A 15,715-nucleotide genomic window follows, 5' to 3' on the forward strand; every position below is an offset into this window, starting at 1 on the left:
CTGTCCCTCAGTGTATACTTGTAGACTCAGCCTTAGCAGTAGTGATTTGGTGGTATTTGAGTGTAGACGCAGCTTTAGTAGTAGTGCAGTAGTGCATTGGTGATTTGGTGGCATTTAAGTGTAGACCCAGCCTTAGCAGTAGTGCATTGGTGGATTGGTGGCATTTGGGTGTAGACCCAGCCTTAACAGTAGTGTAGATGTTAGGAGCAGAAGCTGAGTGTGTAGGATGAGTCACAACAGGCTATAGAGGTCAAGAAGATCCCCCAAGTCCACCACCCCCATGTACTGAAAACACCCTGCGTTTGAAGTTGCTCTTTCATCCTAGGCTCACACACTCATGAGAGGAGACCAAAAAGTGCTGGTGAAAGAAAGCCACTTTAGTAGAGACATAATGCTTTCATAACGCTCGCTTTGAGGTTGAGGCCTCTGACTTCGTCAGCGCGTCAGGCCTCGACCTGCACACGTATGCACTACCCAGCTTGGCCAGGGCAGCAGGTCTGGGACCTGTCACATGACCTGTCACATGACAAATGGTGGGGAGTCAGACTATGGTGGTACAGGAGACTATCTTGACCTCTTACATCACCTGTCCTGGGCCGCCTTTGGAGACGCACCTCCACCAGGAGAGGAACAGCTCTCATGGGAGTCAGCAGTTGAAGCCAGTTTATTGTAATTCTCTTTAAAAGCCTGAAAGCTGTCCTCTGGTCCTAAGAGTTTTTAACAAATGGCTCTGTCGCTGCCTTTAAAAGCTGGTCCACACCCACCAGTTGGCCATTGTTGTGAAGCAACTTTGCATCCCACTTGTCCCCCCACAGTAGATGAAACTGTGTTTTGTTTTACTGAGATGATGCTCGCTTTGTGCCTGAGGTTGCAGTAAGATCCCAGCCGTTATTCTCTCTACTGCCATGCAGTGCGTTTGCAAGTCAAGGCCACTTATTGACCTGACATCTGTATTCCATTCTCAAGTACTTTTAAATGTGTGTCACATTATTTTCTATTACCTAGGGGCAGACAGTCATTCCTGTTGGTGGGACACTTTTGAAGGAGACAGTTCACTGCTGTGGTTAACAGTGAATGCGAGCTAATGTCGTTACAACTTTTCATTCCTTCTCCACCACAAACAGTGATGTTTGTCTGAGTTTGGACAGGGGCCACAGGCTTGAGTGGGTCCAGAGAAAGGCATAGGATTGCATTTCTACTGTCCTCATGTCAGCCTGTATTAACCCCTCCCGCATGTGCATATTGGCTGCAGATGTGATGGGGCAGGGTTAGAGCCCCATTAACAAATGACCAGACACAAACAAGCTCTTCCTCGGCTTCCAGGATTGGACCGACCCTCCCTTGCATTACTGGAGTTCTGACCTTCATCCCGAGGGTAATTTTGAGGTTATAGTCCTGAACTTGATCTTCACATCATCCCCAGAGATCAGCGCAGAAACAAAGGAGGCCCTTTCTTCCTTTAATCAAATAAAGAAGGGTGGGTCCAAGATGGAAACCTTCAAGGGAGCGATTAAGCGTTTTGGATCAAGAATGTGTGTTTTTATATCCATTAATTCACCGGAAGCGATGATGGATCGGTGTGAGCTTGCTTGGCCAGGCTGTAAGAGTATTTGTCACAAAATATATTTTGATTATAAAAGTCTGTTCTCGTCTATTGCAATGCAATTCCCATTATTCTGTTCTGTATGTCATTCGCCACATTTAAGACTGACATCCACATTTTGATCAGGGCAGCTAATCAAAACAGAGACTTCCCAAGAATATCTCAGGCTTGTCTGCCTCGTCTTTCTAGTGTACCAGTGTCCTCATTATCTCACCATAAGGTTCAAAATGTTCTCCTGTACATGCCACAGATTATGCCTTACTCAGCTGAGACAGAAATTGCTACTCTTTACAAATGATCCATTCATCCAGCCAAGAGCACTATTGAAATGGCTGAGATCTTTGGGCTGGTTTGGGGCCTTGAAGGTGAAGTCCTGTTGCTATTAATAGGGATCTGTTACCCAGTAATGTCCGTTTCACCGCTATGACATTTATACTTGCATGTGATCCTTTATGGCTGTATATAAACAAACATTGTGGTATAGGAAGTATGTACATAGTAGTTGAGGGCTGACAGTGCTCATATTACTACTGTTGTTCTGTTCTCATATCTTACACTGCTTTAATGCTTTAGTCCAGCACAATGAATATTTTCTTATTAATGTATTTGCACAGAGAGGCATCTTTAAGCAATTTCTGAAAGTTCAGGATTTTAAAACGTTTCCATAAAAGTTGGGTGATGCAACTTTTCCCCATTACCACTGCACGATTAAGAAATAACGTGAACTAAACTACGTCCTAGAACAGCCTTTGTCAGCCAGATGTTTTTATACAAAGCATATACACTAATTCCTGTCTGGCAGGATGCAGTCGGACAGAAATCCAGCCACGAATGAGCAGCTGCAGAAATGGAGGCGGCAGGGAATGACGCTGACCACCGTGTCTCTTCCAGCAGGTGCCCTTGTCCGGAACGAGGCCCCCGCGCCTCCATGGCAACCATTGTTGCCTGAGCATTGTTGCCGCAGCCGCCTCCCTCCGAGTACAACAGGCCTGCGGGGGGTGTGGTCTCGCCTGCAGGGGGTGTGGTCTCGCAGGGGCAGTGGAGGCGTTGTGATCATGCCGCTCCCCTTACTGCCTATTCAGAGTCACTGGGTTGTGTTATCTCACAGGGAGGCCAGCTGGGTTTGCTGTCTAAGGCCGGCCAAAAGAAAAAAAGGGGGGCCGTTCAGAATGGGACCGTTAGGAGTGTTAGGTTGTTTTTAACACGGTGTAGTTGTGTTTTGATCCATAGTTCCAAAGACTATACAACTGTATTTTTGTGTAGAGAAAGTACACCTTATCTATTGCTCTGCCTAATAATCTTAAATCTCTTTTTTTCCCTCATCTTCTTTCTCACATGCAATACGTCTTTAAGGCTCATTTGACACTAGAATCATTTTGGAAAGTCATGCTTCTCAGGTACATTTCGTCTCACGAGACAATCGTCCAGCATCTCTTGTCACTGTAAAGCAATATGTGCAGCTTCTGAGAAATGCCTCTAAGCTCCACAGACTCCAATCTCGGTAAATGCCCAGAAGGCCGAAATACTTGTCTGGATAAGTGGCTCCAGATGGCGAACGGACCAGCGACCAACCGACACAACGGCGGTCTTTGCAGGGAAGCTGTTGAGCTGCTTTGCTCCCAGCGGCGTTGCGAGTTTCTCTACGAGACGGAGCCTGATGGCTTTTGCCGATGGCTGGAGGGAGGCAGAAGGACGCGGGGTGGAAAAGGGACTCCTGCCAGTAGCTGTCCTCCTCCAGGCTAACTTCCTGTGCACAGTGACAACCGTTCGCATCGCCGGCTGGGCCTTCGCACACCGTGCTTGTCACTACATGAAGCAAACCAAGAGGGCAGGAGGAGTGTGAGGTTCGCTGCCAGGCCTGCGTGGCGGGCGAGGGCAGGTCGTGCCCTCTTCGAGCTGGATGCCACGCCTGTTGTGATGAAGTCCTCTGTGGGCTGGAGCGGTTCCCTGTGGTTGTACGAGTTTGGCTGTGGCGGAGAGGGTAGGGTTTCGCCCATCTCACTTTCTGGGTTAGAGAAGAGTCAAACCCTGGTGCTGGGTGAAGCACACCACTGTTTGGCTCTGTTCCCACATGGCGCATGTTCGCAGAGCTGAGCTTGAGGGTTTGGACCGGCCTCCACATGGAGGTTAATCAGAGCCAAGTGTGATGAAATGGCTGATTTAATTGATTTCATTGCCACCATATGCAGATGAGGTGATGCAGTAAACTGTGTTGGTATTGTTCTGTAGCACGAGTGCTCTCTCTTTGGAGCACAGACATGGCAGTCTCAGCAGTTTTGTGTGTGTGTGTGTGTGTGTGTGTGTGTGTGTGTGTGTGTGTGTGTGTGTGTGTGTGTGTGTGTGTGAGCCTATGCTTATCCTCTTGCATTCAACTGCATCTGTTAGTAGTCACCAGCAGGTGGAGCACATGCTCATTATTTTGGTGTATGCAGATGTACATAGTCAAGGATCTTCATTATCTGGCCATCAGCAGCTCCCCTAGTTTGTGATCTTTATTTGTTTCATTCTTAAAGCCCATTGATTTAAATTGTAAGTATGTTCAACTAAGGAAATTAGCTCCAAACTCAGATTCCAATGATATGATGACAGAAGCCTCATTAGTATACTAGCAATACTAGTAGCTGATGTAAAGTTAGGCCTTCCCAGTAGCAGTAACCACCTGTTGTGAGATGACCATCTGCAGCGCACAAGTCTGTCTTCAGCAGGACTTGGATGCCATGGGATAATCCCATTTTACAGATTATCCAGCCAAGGCAAGCAAGCATGCGGAGTAGGACATCCTATCGATCCAGACTGACATGTAGTTGGTCAAGGAATCCAGTGTTAGTTTCACATTCCGCTGTTTGTGACCATGAAAAGTTTTAACTAGATTCCTGGACTAATTTTGGAGCTATTCGCTTTTTCGAAGATGACTTTTTCAGTGGACATCCCAACCTTGCCGCTCCATGATGTGTCAGATGGTCCTCTCTGGCTCTTGTGTTCCACATTATTTGTTGAGCTGGATCTTCATCTTTTGAGTCTGAAGCTCAGGTCTGTCTGCTCAGAGAAAAAGAGGAGGTCAGGGTTGGGGACATAAAGAGAATCCCTGGAGCTGCAGACGCCGAAGTCCTGGTGGAAGATCTAGTGTCAAGCTCAAGATGATTGCATATGTAGACTGTCTCTCCGTTGAGACTTCAGCTGGAACAGGACTTACTCTGAGGATAAAGACAAGCTCATTCCTCTCCACAACTGCAGGATGAGCTACCTCCAGCTGGAGAGCAAGAGCCACCCCCATACCAGACTCCTCACCACCAAGATCCACCAGCAGCAGAAAGCCCTCTGCCTGTGCTCATGCTGTGATGGAGGTCCAGCACACGCAAACCCTCAACCCCAGCCCAAACCACCCAGCAGCGCCTTCGGATCCTCTCAACTGGACAGGAAAGGTTAGCTCTTCCAGTGACTTGGCTAGCTCAGCCTAAGTCCTCGAAGTGAACTGAGACAACTGCCTATTTTCTCCGGGCTGTGATTTCAGTAGTCTGATGGTATTAGCAGGTGTTAGAACCGTATGAATAGGGCCCAAGGCCGTTTTTTATGTTGTTGTTTTTTTTGGGTCCTTGGATGGAGTGTGCTGACTGAGGGGGATGATCATAACGGTGTGTAATTTGGTGCCCAGGCTGGTTACTTGTGTCTGAGCTGTTCACATGGCATGAGGCAGGCAGAGGCAAGACTGCTCTTGAGACTTGCAAGGAGCTATTGAAATGAAACACTGAAGTGAGTTTGCTGTTAGTCAAGCCAACTGAATAAATCATGTGCTCAGAAGGAACCTAGCTGAACTTGTGTACCTCTCCGAATTTCATCTCTGTGTCTTCTTTATCTCCTCGTCAAGCTTTTGTTTTTCAAGGTTTTCCCTTTCATGGGCATTTAGCCATCATTCACTCTGTTAAAGATAAATGTATACTTATGCATTCATGCAACTGGATTGTGTGAACAAAACTCAATGTCACAGTAATTTCACAAAATAACACAGAACTACAATAGATATAAAATAATCATTAATTCAGCCCTAAGATATTTTTGGCTTTGTACATTTAAAATGGTCACATGGCGTCAGAATTATTTTATCCACTCTATATTAAGTAAGAAGATTATTTCAGCTAAAATTTCAGCTGCCTTGTTGGGTAGCAAATGTTTTCTCTATCCCTAGCTCAACCACCCAGCACCCACTTACTGCTATGTCAGTCTGACTATGTTAAGAGTGGTCCACCACCACCCCAAACAGGTCAGCAGTGGTCAGAAACCGACCAGTGACGAATGGCACAAGCTGTGCATAAGCTGTGCATAAACTGTGCAAACAGATGTGCTATACATTTAGAAAATGAACCTATAAGATGTAAGATAACCTCTAAGATAAAAACCTCATAAAGCGCCTCTGTCTTGATCATTGAGCCGTACCTTTCTCTCACATGAGGTCACGGCAGCCTGAAATACAGTATAAGGATTCACCTGTTGCAGAACAAAAGTTCTAAAATTCTAAAAGTTCTAAAAAAACTGCCTAAAATGTCCAGGTTTACATAAGCCATTGAGGCCTAAATGAATAGTATAGTTGATGGATGTAGTGATATCTTTACTATTGCTAGTCCTGTGTATTTGGTAGTCAGCTGAAGAAGGGATACCACAGGGTTCTACACTATACTGTATTATTCTTAGTACTAGTTACAATATTGCCATTTCTGACTTTTTTATTGTGTTGTGAACATCCCGAATAATTTCAGACATTCCACATAACAGCACTGTGGGTGTGTGACGAAACACGACTTTCACTTACCAACAGAGGTTTAATAAATTTGGTCAGAATAATGCAAGCCAATATCTTCCAAAAATACACAAAAGGTTTGTCAAACAGGGCAAATTGCAATTGCAATACATAGCTGTAGTAGTATAACATAACAATTGTTATGCAGCTCTAGAGGAGGTCTAGTGTAAATGTGGCTGGGTTCACCCGACATACGTGATTGCCTGCAGGCCATACAGATTGTAACCACTTCTAATGCTGCCTAATTAGCATAATTACTTTCAAACAGGCTTTAAGTGACTTGCCCTGTGTAAATACTAGAACCGATTTTTTATTGACTACCATTTTCACATTCAAAACTTGTTTTAATATTGCTTTCTTTTGCTATTGAGTTTCTTATTCTGAAGTAAACTTCTTCCACCAGATGGTGCCACCTCCATTAAATTTGGCATGATACGGAATTTTGATTTACACCCGCCATTAAACTATCACATCAGTATCACAAAAAAGAAGCTTTCATTTTCAGTTTAGAGGACCCTTAGTCCTGTGATTCATGTAGGTTGAAGTCCAGATAGTCACCAGCCTGTATCAGATGTCACTCATCTATAGTTTCAAGTGGCTCTGTGAGGAATGTCATTACCCCCCTTTTCTGAGTGGTGACAGTAGTGCCTGTTTCAGAGATAAGTAGTGTGTGGACGAACAAGGGGACAGACTCCAGAAGCAGACAGACAGGGGACAGACTCCAGAAGCAGACAGACAGGGGACAGACCCCAGAAGCAAACGACTGCTAAAGTCCCAACCCTGCAGCAGAACCCTGCTCCACAACGTGAGCATCATATCTGAAGAGTTAGGTCTGGCATCCACTCTCCCATTCTCAGACTCTCTGTGCCGAGAGCAAAACATATGAAAGGAAATGCAGGTAGGATCATTCCGTCTTTTCCTTGACAGAAACGTGTCCATTTCATGTTTCCAGTGTTAAAGAGAATGTGGTGACATATCATGGCAATTGGTGATTAATTACTCTGATTCGGAGCGCTTGATTGTGAGGACGTGGTGAGGCACAATGATTTGGATTGGCTTTGGGGAATAAGGGACCCATGTTGATTGGCTGCTTTTCTTTCTCTTCTGTTGTCACGTTCCAGCTGGCCAATGGGTACTTGTCTAATGTGCACAAGCTCTAGGAATAAGAACTGGATCACGTACACGGAGGGTCTGCATACTGAACAGATTGCTTGCAACATATGAAGCATTTTTCTTAATCTCTCAATTGTGAAATACCATACATAAAAAATGTTGGTCAGTGGGCCAGTTACCTGGGGAACACATTCAAATCCTTACATTTCTCATTTAATGAAACTTACTTTAGACTTCCTCGTTCAATTAAGTGATGTAAGATTCCATTTAAAAAAGTGTTTAAAATGCAGTTTTAATACTTAACTATTTCTTGTGGAAAAACTGAAAATAAATCCACCTCGAAAGGCAGACAGCTGATGTCACTTCAAACCACCCCCCTCCAGTAGGTGCCAGTTTTCTTAGCTTAAATCCGCATTTGTATATAACATACATGCAGAGTCCATGCAAAACCCCTCCCCAGCTCAGATGATCCCTCAATAAACAAGTGTAACAGATAGCTTCATGATTCCAAAAAGGCCCCTCTATTCCCTGCTGATTTACCACGGGAGTCAGATTTCCCATTTTGTTGGCAATGACCCAGTTTTCTGACACACTTTTTCGAGCTGTTGGTGGGGCAGACACTTCATAGATCAATGAGCTCCATATGGCTCGGCCTGCAGAGTAAGGATGGACTCCTGCATTGTTTATTTCGTTTGTCCGGTGTGATGTCTCTCTGCCGGCCTCCACAAGATAATAACGAAAAACAAACTCATTTTCAGTAATAATTTTTATTCATTATGACCTTTGAATTGTTACAAGGCATAGATAGGTCTATAAAATATAGATAATATAGTAAATATAGATAATATAGTATATTACTATTATTCAGCTTCAAACAGTGATGAACATAATGTGGAATGATTAAAGGCTATAATGCATTATTTTGATTAAATGTATTTTTCAGCCTGGGTTATTTTGATCTAAAATATTTATGCTTGTCATAGGCATGCGATTATTTGCCAAAAACCCACATAAGCTCATTGGAAGCAGTTAGTATTTGTCATAATTTAAGCACCCTCATATTCATGTTCTATGTTATCAATATTTTGATGGCCATATTACAATATATCAACAGAATTGTTACTACTGTAGTACTAGCAACCCCAAAGAACTGGATCAACTAAAGCAGGTTGTTATCCAGCGCGTCAACGCAGGCGTCCTTCGCTTCACGAGCCTGCTGCTCTTGGGCCGACCTCTCTCTCCTGGTTCTGTGTTGGTGTTGCGCAAGCAGGGCGGGCCTGCGGTGGAGGCTGCGTCTAGCGCTTTATCAACCAGGGGCTTTATCAACCAGGAGACGCCGAGCTGCTCTCCAGACCCCGCGCTGCGGCGACTCTGCGGTGGGTGAGGTGATCCTGACCTTTCTGCATCAGCCCACTCAGGTTCGCTTCAGATGACTACACAGCCCCCTCGACTGTTATTCAAGCTGCTTTCTTCACCATCGCTTTCATAGTCTACCCTGATACACATACACACACACACATACCGTACATATAGTGGCGATATTTAGACTCATATGTTATTTTGTAACGCGTCGGTCCCATTGGCATTAGACTTAAAATGTGATCCGTTTTTTGAACACCAGATGGCCAGTCCTTGAGATACTGACCTGCACCCGATAAAATCACTGTTATTGTCTCATTTGGACAAAGTGCAGTTTGACTTTGGCCGAGCATGGGCGTTACATGTCTCTCAGAAGTTCTAAGACCTCGTACCTTGGCGAGAGTTTGTGGAAGAGATCTGTGTGTAATCACTGCAAGATGGAGGACTTCGTTGAGCTGTCACCATGTCAGATTTCATTGAGTTTCCTTTAACTTGCTAAAACTTGGTTACCATAGTAACGGGGTCTACATGCAGTCGTGGAATTTTAAGGGTCAGACTTGGGCTTCTGCAGCAGTGAAGAGGACTCGAGCTCCCTACAGCGTTGGCTGGGAAACGCATTTTGACATATGACCTCTTTAATGCACCATAAATGCTTTCTGTGTTTAAGAGGTAGTTGAGAGCTGTGTTGTGCACACGGCCGTAAATATGAGTCAGCTCAGTCACAAGCATTCGCTGGCTGTAAATCATCCCGCTGCTGCTGAGGAAGACCTGTCTGGACGAGGCGCTTAACTAAGACGTCGCCGATGTGTGGATCTGTCCGCGGAGGCGGGCTGCGTAGGTGATGCGGTTGTGTCTTTGTGTTTGTTTTGGGGGTCTTTCAGCGTGCAGGTGCCTGTGCACACTAGCACCAATGATAAGAGCTGAGATGACGGCACACCTTATGTGACTCTCCCTGCCTGTGCTCCATCAGAGGACCCACTGTATTTGGACTCTAATATCTAATCACTGACAACATTCTGCCTTTTTCTCTGTGAGGGCTCTTTTTGATTAAAGGTGTCGAGCTGACCTTTCCCTTCAGCAGTGTCAGTTACAGCATATATGAATATGAAAGTGGTGCAAAGATTCATTTGCATATGTTGGTTTTTTTTCCACATTTGCATATGCAAACAGGGATTGTGCCTTTTTTGCACAAGAGCAGGTTCTTTAATTCAGAGTTGATTTTTGAGCTTGGATCTGATCTAAAATTAGTGTAAGGTGGTGTCATTTAACCTGCTTCACTTGCCCATTAACCATTGTTTAGTATTTTCAGTAGCTGAACCAGGACCTTCTAACAAACTGCAGGCTTATCCAAGGAATGTTTCTTCCGCTGCTTGATGAAGAAATAGCATTCTATCATCATATGGAAGGAGGGTGGGTCTACTTTGTGGTTAGCATAGAGACAGCTGGTTGAACTGGTTGAAATTGGTTCATCTTGTAGTCCAAAAACTGAAGTTCTTATTTTGTGGTTCTCTTTGTTTCTTCACTCTTTTCATGGCATTTTCTCCATCCATCTGGCAGATTTACAGAGTCACCCGCAATAGCCCATAAACTGAGTCCGCACAACAGATCTGGTCCAAAAAACCCAGACTCATTAAGCAGCTATTCAATGTTAGCATGCCAAAGCTAATGCAGCATTGAAAGCCCCAGCTGTGATGCTATGCTAGGCCTTTCCTGTGGGTTTTGAAAATAATTCAGGTCGGTTAAGTGGATTCCTTCACATTTGACACTACACCACCTTCTCACACTAAGAATTTCCCAAGTCTTTCAACCCATCGGAACGGAGTTACTCCAGTATGTAAGTCGTCGGGCCCATCAAGATGGGGAGCTGTTCATAGAGCAGTTCACTTTTGCAACCGACGTGCCGAGTCTTAGTAGACAAGAAGAAAACATCATACCAGATCAGTCATCAGGTGTTGTGATGCCTAATGAAGGCAGCATTCCTCACCTCCTCCTTGTTCTGGTGGTTCCTCGGGGGTGGAGGTCTGAGTAGTAATGGGCCTCCTCTATTGAAAGTGCTGTCTGAGATGGAGAGGAGGCCCAGCAGGACAGTCTGCTTCTGGTCACCACAGCAGACAACACAAAAGAATCAGCTAAGCAGAAACACAGGCCTTAAGGCAGCTGAATTGTCTGGGTTACCACAATACCACTGCCTGGAATTTGCTCAGACTAACTGTGGAACGATTTAGTGGTCGTACCTTTTGTTATGACTTTATTAAGAAATCCTACAACTTCTTTGTTTGGAATTTCTACAACTCAGATGAGGTTGCTATAGCTAGTTAGGGATGCTGCTCAGATCACTGTAGGTGTAATTAAAATAGCTTGTCAGCATTTTCTAATCTATTATAAATTCATAACCTTTATTAAAGTGCAAATTATGTAAGAAGTAATTAGCTTCATTAATAGGATGATATGACCTTGACAGTCTTCCCACAGTAGAAGTATGGATCTGTACTAGTCAAAAATGACCCTGATCTGAATGTTTTTGTGATGTTTGGATGTACGACGTATAGACCAAATGGACTGCAGTTAAAATCCACTCTAATTAATGTTATTAACACTGCCAGAAAGATGTATGGCCCATCCAGACAGCTTGACACTGGGTCTTAAAGAAAAGGTCTGCAGTTAGCTTAATTCCTTAGGATCAAGCAAGACTGTGTATGGAGAACGGACATGCTGTGCACTGGACTAGGTTACCTAAGTAGTCTACAGCCTCGTGTATGAATGCACTGAGTGCTTCCTTCATGCCTCATTTACAAATGGTGGGGTGACCCCCAGTAAGAGAAGGAGAGAAAGCATTGTTTCTTGTTACTACGGTGACAAGGCGCTGCAGTAGTTCAGTGCTATACATCCGTAGGGTGGGGGAGATTCCCTCATTTAAATCTGTCACCAGCTCTTTTTTTTTTTTGTTTCATTCTTGCTCATTCTAACTTTCTAGGGCACAGAAAGAGGTGTAAGAGAAGATGGAGAGGGGGGTTTGCACCAGTGTAGGTAATCAGTGGCGTGCTGGTGTGCAGGAGCCCTCCCGTGCCGTACGTCGCCGGTGCGGTGGCGTGGAGGAGAAGAGCGAGGGAACGCTGCCTCCCGCACACTCCAGCCTCAGCACCGCTCTGCAGACACACGCAGAAGGAGGCGCATAAAGCAAGTATGGAGGGAGGGAGTGTGTGAAAGAGGCAGGTGTACATCCTTGGGAAGTGGGGAGTGTGTGTGTGTGTGTGTGTGTGTGTGTGTGTGTGTGTGTGTGTGTGTGTGTGTGTGTGTGTGTGTGTGTGTGTGTGTGTGAGAGAGAGAGAGAGAGAGAGAGAGAGAGGGGAGGGGCAGATAAATGTAGCTCTGCCAGTCAGCGTAAAATGAGAAGAGTGTGTGTAGTGTGGGCAGTGACGGCGTGCCGCTCTGCCTCATCACACTCGCTCTCTCCTCTCTTCCCCCCACACACACACACACACACACACACACACTAATGCTGGACTAAGACAATCATAAGCGCATCTTCCCAGAGGAGACCAGCACCCCGGTCCTGGCTCGGAGCCGCTACCATGGTGTTCATCAGTGTGACTCTCAAATCGGTCATTAAGTACTTCAAGAAGAAGGGTAAGCTCCTCTCCCTCCTCCGCCACCACGTCCACCCCCCCGCTGCGTCGGCTCAAGGTCAGGTAGGCACCCGGCTGGACCGGGCCTGGCAAGTGGCATGTTCGCCTTATGGTCGCGGCGGTCTCCGAGGGTTCCAGCTGGGACATAGTTTACTGGATGGAGAATGGAGGCAGGCAGAGTGGAGCTCGAAGCCGCTACTCGGGATGCCGGTGGTTATTCTGTTAGTGGGACGTATGGCAGATGCGATTCTTAAACGCGTTTTCTCATTCGGTTTCTCTTTTGCGGATCGTGTGTTTGAGCGTTAAGTTCTCGTTGAGCTCACTCCAGTCTCTGCTGATACCGATGCATTTTAATTAGAGTTGTGCAGTGAGCCTCTCTGACAGCAGTTTCTGTTTGGTCATCAGTTATTTTGTGAACATGAGCTGCTAAGATTTTCTCTGCAGTGACTTCTACTGACTTCTTTTAGGGTCTGTGTTAGGAAGGATGAAGGATGATGCATGAATGAGAGGTCATGTGATTTTGTTGTAGCTGAGTAATCTTGACAAAGGAATGAGCACTGAGTCCAGGTGTTGTGTCACCTTGAACCAGTTCATAGCTGAACGAATGCTTGACTGTTGGAAACTTGAAAATCAATGTTCATGGCTTTGTAAATGGAGTGGAAAGGGCACCACAACGACTACAAAGACAAGAATATCATATTTGTCCAAAAATCTATAAAACGTATATAGTATATATTATAGTATTATATTATCACACGAAATGCTTCGTAGCCCTTAGCTCTTTGAACTACAATTGATATTTGACACTGATATTGATATTCCAGAAGCCTGACCTCTCACTCCCCGTGATACTACGGATCAATAATCGGCGTGCCCTTACAGATGGTGATGTGATTGGCTCCGTTAATCCTGCTGCGGGGCTCTGTGCATGTATGTCAATCGTGTTCAGCAACGGTGCCACCCAAAGAGCTCTGGCTGCGTTTTCAGGGCTGTGGAGCGACACATCCTTGGAGACGCATTTTACCTGGTTGCTACCCCCCCTCCCCTCACGTGCCTCTGCAGTTAGCCCAGTCCCACTCCCCATATCACAGCAGAAACAGCAGCAATGGGGCTTGATTCACAATTTTGCTGAGGCACAGGCAAAATGAATTTGTGCTGGATGCAGATAATTTAGAGGTTCGTTTTACATAGTGTTTTAAAATGTTTCAATACAACACTCACAAAAAAAAGACAAAAAAAAAATTTATAAAGAAGAAGCATCAAGTCAGAAGCGGTTGGAACTAACATGGATTCAGCTGCCTAATCGCTGTCCAGTTTAGGGCGGCCTCGCAATCACTCTATAATCTTCACCCTTGACCCACAGTGACCTGAGCATGTCTCCTCTTCTCTCTCTCTGTCGCCGGCAGCTGTGTCCAGCCTGGATGAGGAGAGCAAGTGGTCGGTCCACTACACAGCTCCCTGGCGTCAGCAACAGAACATCTTCCTGCCGGGCAGCAGGCCACCCTGCGTGGAGGACCTGCACCACCAGGCCAAAGTCAACCTGAAAACCGTCCTCCGAGGTGAGCGGGAGAGCAGGAGGAAGATGGAGGAGGAGGAGGGGAGTGGGACTGTGGGAACATTTTTAGAAAAGAATACTTCAAAAAAGTATGTCACAGATGAACAGGAGACTAAATTAGGTGGAAAGAGGAAAAGAAGTATAACATTTAGATTCTTTCCTTCTGGGAACAAACACTAGATTTCTTTCAGTTTAAAATTTCTCCCATTATATTTGTGCAGAACACATTTGTCAGTGCTTGGCATTAAGTATCATTCCTACCATGAATGCATCTCTGTGTAATACAAGTGTACATTAGGAGGCTATGTTGCACATAGACCCTTATAACATGCAATTAGTTAATCGACAGGTGATACAACTGTCCAAATTTAATCATCTCTTCAAAATTGAAATAATGAGAAACCACTTACCCAGCAATAGCAATAACAACAAACAATCCCCTAAGAGTCTAAGAGTCTAATGTCTACAAGTCTGCACTATAGCCTGGACCTCACCCAGTGGGAGACTCTATTTGTTGTTTGACCTTTCTTTGTTCTAAGGCCACTCAGCTCAGAGGTCGTGCTGCTGCATTGTACACCAGATACTCTTAGCTTCATGTTTTTTCTCAAATCTGTTTTGCCTGAATAACAGGTAAAAGGTGTGTGTGCGTGTGTGTGTGTGTGTGTGTGTGTGTGTGTGTGTGTGTGTGTGTGTGTGTGTGTGTGTGTGTGTGTGTGACCCAGCAGATGGAGCAGGTGGTCCTTCTTTTTTTCTGCTAAATCTGGCATCTTTGTTGCAAACCCCTGAAATATCACCTTGTACTTAGCAATGGTGTTGAAAGTTTTTGCTATGGTGTAATGAATGTGAATTAAATGCTTGGAGCAGGACCTTTATACATGCAGTTTTCCTACAATATATTATCCGTTATCTATTGCTTATTGAATATTCAATTCAAGTTGTGCAAGGCCAAGAACCACAGAGGCTCTTTTATCTTTAAAGTGTCAGATGTAATGATACATTTCCTGTGTGACAGGTGATTGTGCTCATTGATTAAAAAAACGAACCATATATGGATTTGTGGGCCGGGTCTGTGTGCCTCTCCTTGACAGACAGCCCAGTGTTGTCAGACGGAACCTTTTCATTTAAGCTAAAATATTGTTATAAGAAAGGGACCTTGGATCAAATAGTTAGCTATTTGTTATGTAAAAGCATATGTGGCCTGATAGAGGGGACCATTTGCTGTGTTGAGAAGATCCATCAGAGTGCAAAACAAAGGGCACTGAGGGAAGGAAAAAGACTTTAGATGTTTGACTGCTTGCAGTAATAACCTCAACTTTTTATGAGAGCGACCATGGGTGTGTGTGTTGTGCACTCCCCGTGAGTGTGTGTGTTGTGCACTCCCCATGAGTGTATGGGATATGGCAGGGTCCTAAAGAGACATCTCATTAAGGCCGTTCTGCTTTGGGATTAACAGGAGAGCTGTCATCTACTCTAAACCCGTCTCTAGCAGATTGAAAGGTTGGATTCACATTTGCCATGTTTTGTTATTGTCTAAATATGACAAACACTTGAACCGTTAATAGAAGGAGGCGTTGTGTGGTAATTAGAAGGTGAACAACTTCAGTGTGAACTGCTGGAGACAGCACAGCCACTTGAGATGTGTTGGTCTGCAAAATGTCACATGTGTA

General features: G+C 45.0%; 1 protein-coding gene across 7 annotated transcripts in view; it reads left to right on the forward strand.

Moving 5' to 3' along the window:
* nhsl1a (NHS-like 1a) overlaps positions 1 to 15,715 on the forward strand; it is a 43,165-nt gene that overhangs the window by 16,634 nt on the left and 10,816 nt on the right. For 5 of the 7 annotated variants that reach the window (XM_076977711.1, XM_076977712.1, XM_076977714.1 and 2 more), the window contains exon 2: positions 13,900 to 14,052. In XM_076977711.1, the coding sequence (XP_076833826.1) occupies positions 13,900 to 14,052 (153 nt within the window). Of the gene's footprint in view, positions 1 to 7,035; positions 7,294 to 12,088; positions 12,495 to 13,899; positions 14,053 to 15,715 lie in introns of those variants that run through there. The other 2 variants (XM_076977716.1, XM_076977713.1) reach the window with 2 other exon arrangements.

Source organism: Brachyhypopomus gauderio, chromosome 17 (genome assembly GCF_052324685.1).
Source record: "Brachyhypopomus gauderio isolate BG-103 chromosome 17, BGAUD_0.2, whole genome shotgun sequence".
Taxonomy (NCBI): domain Eukaryota; kingdom Metazoa; phylum Chordata; class Actinopteri; order Gymnotiformes; family Hypopomidae; genus Brachyhypopomus; species Brachyhypopomus gauderio.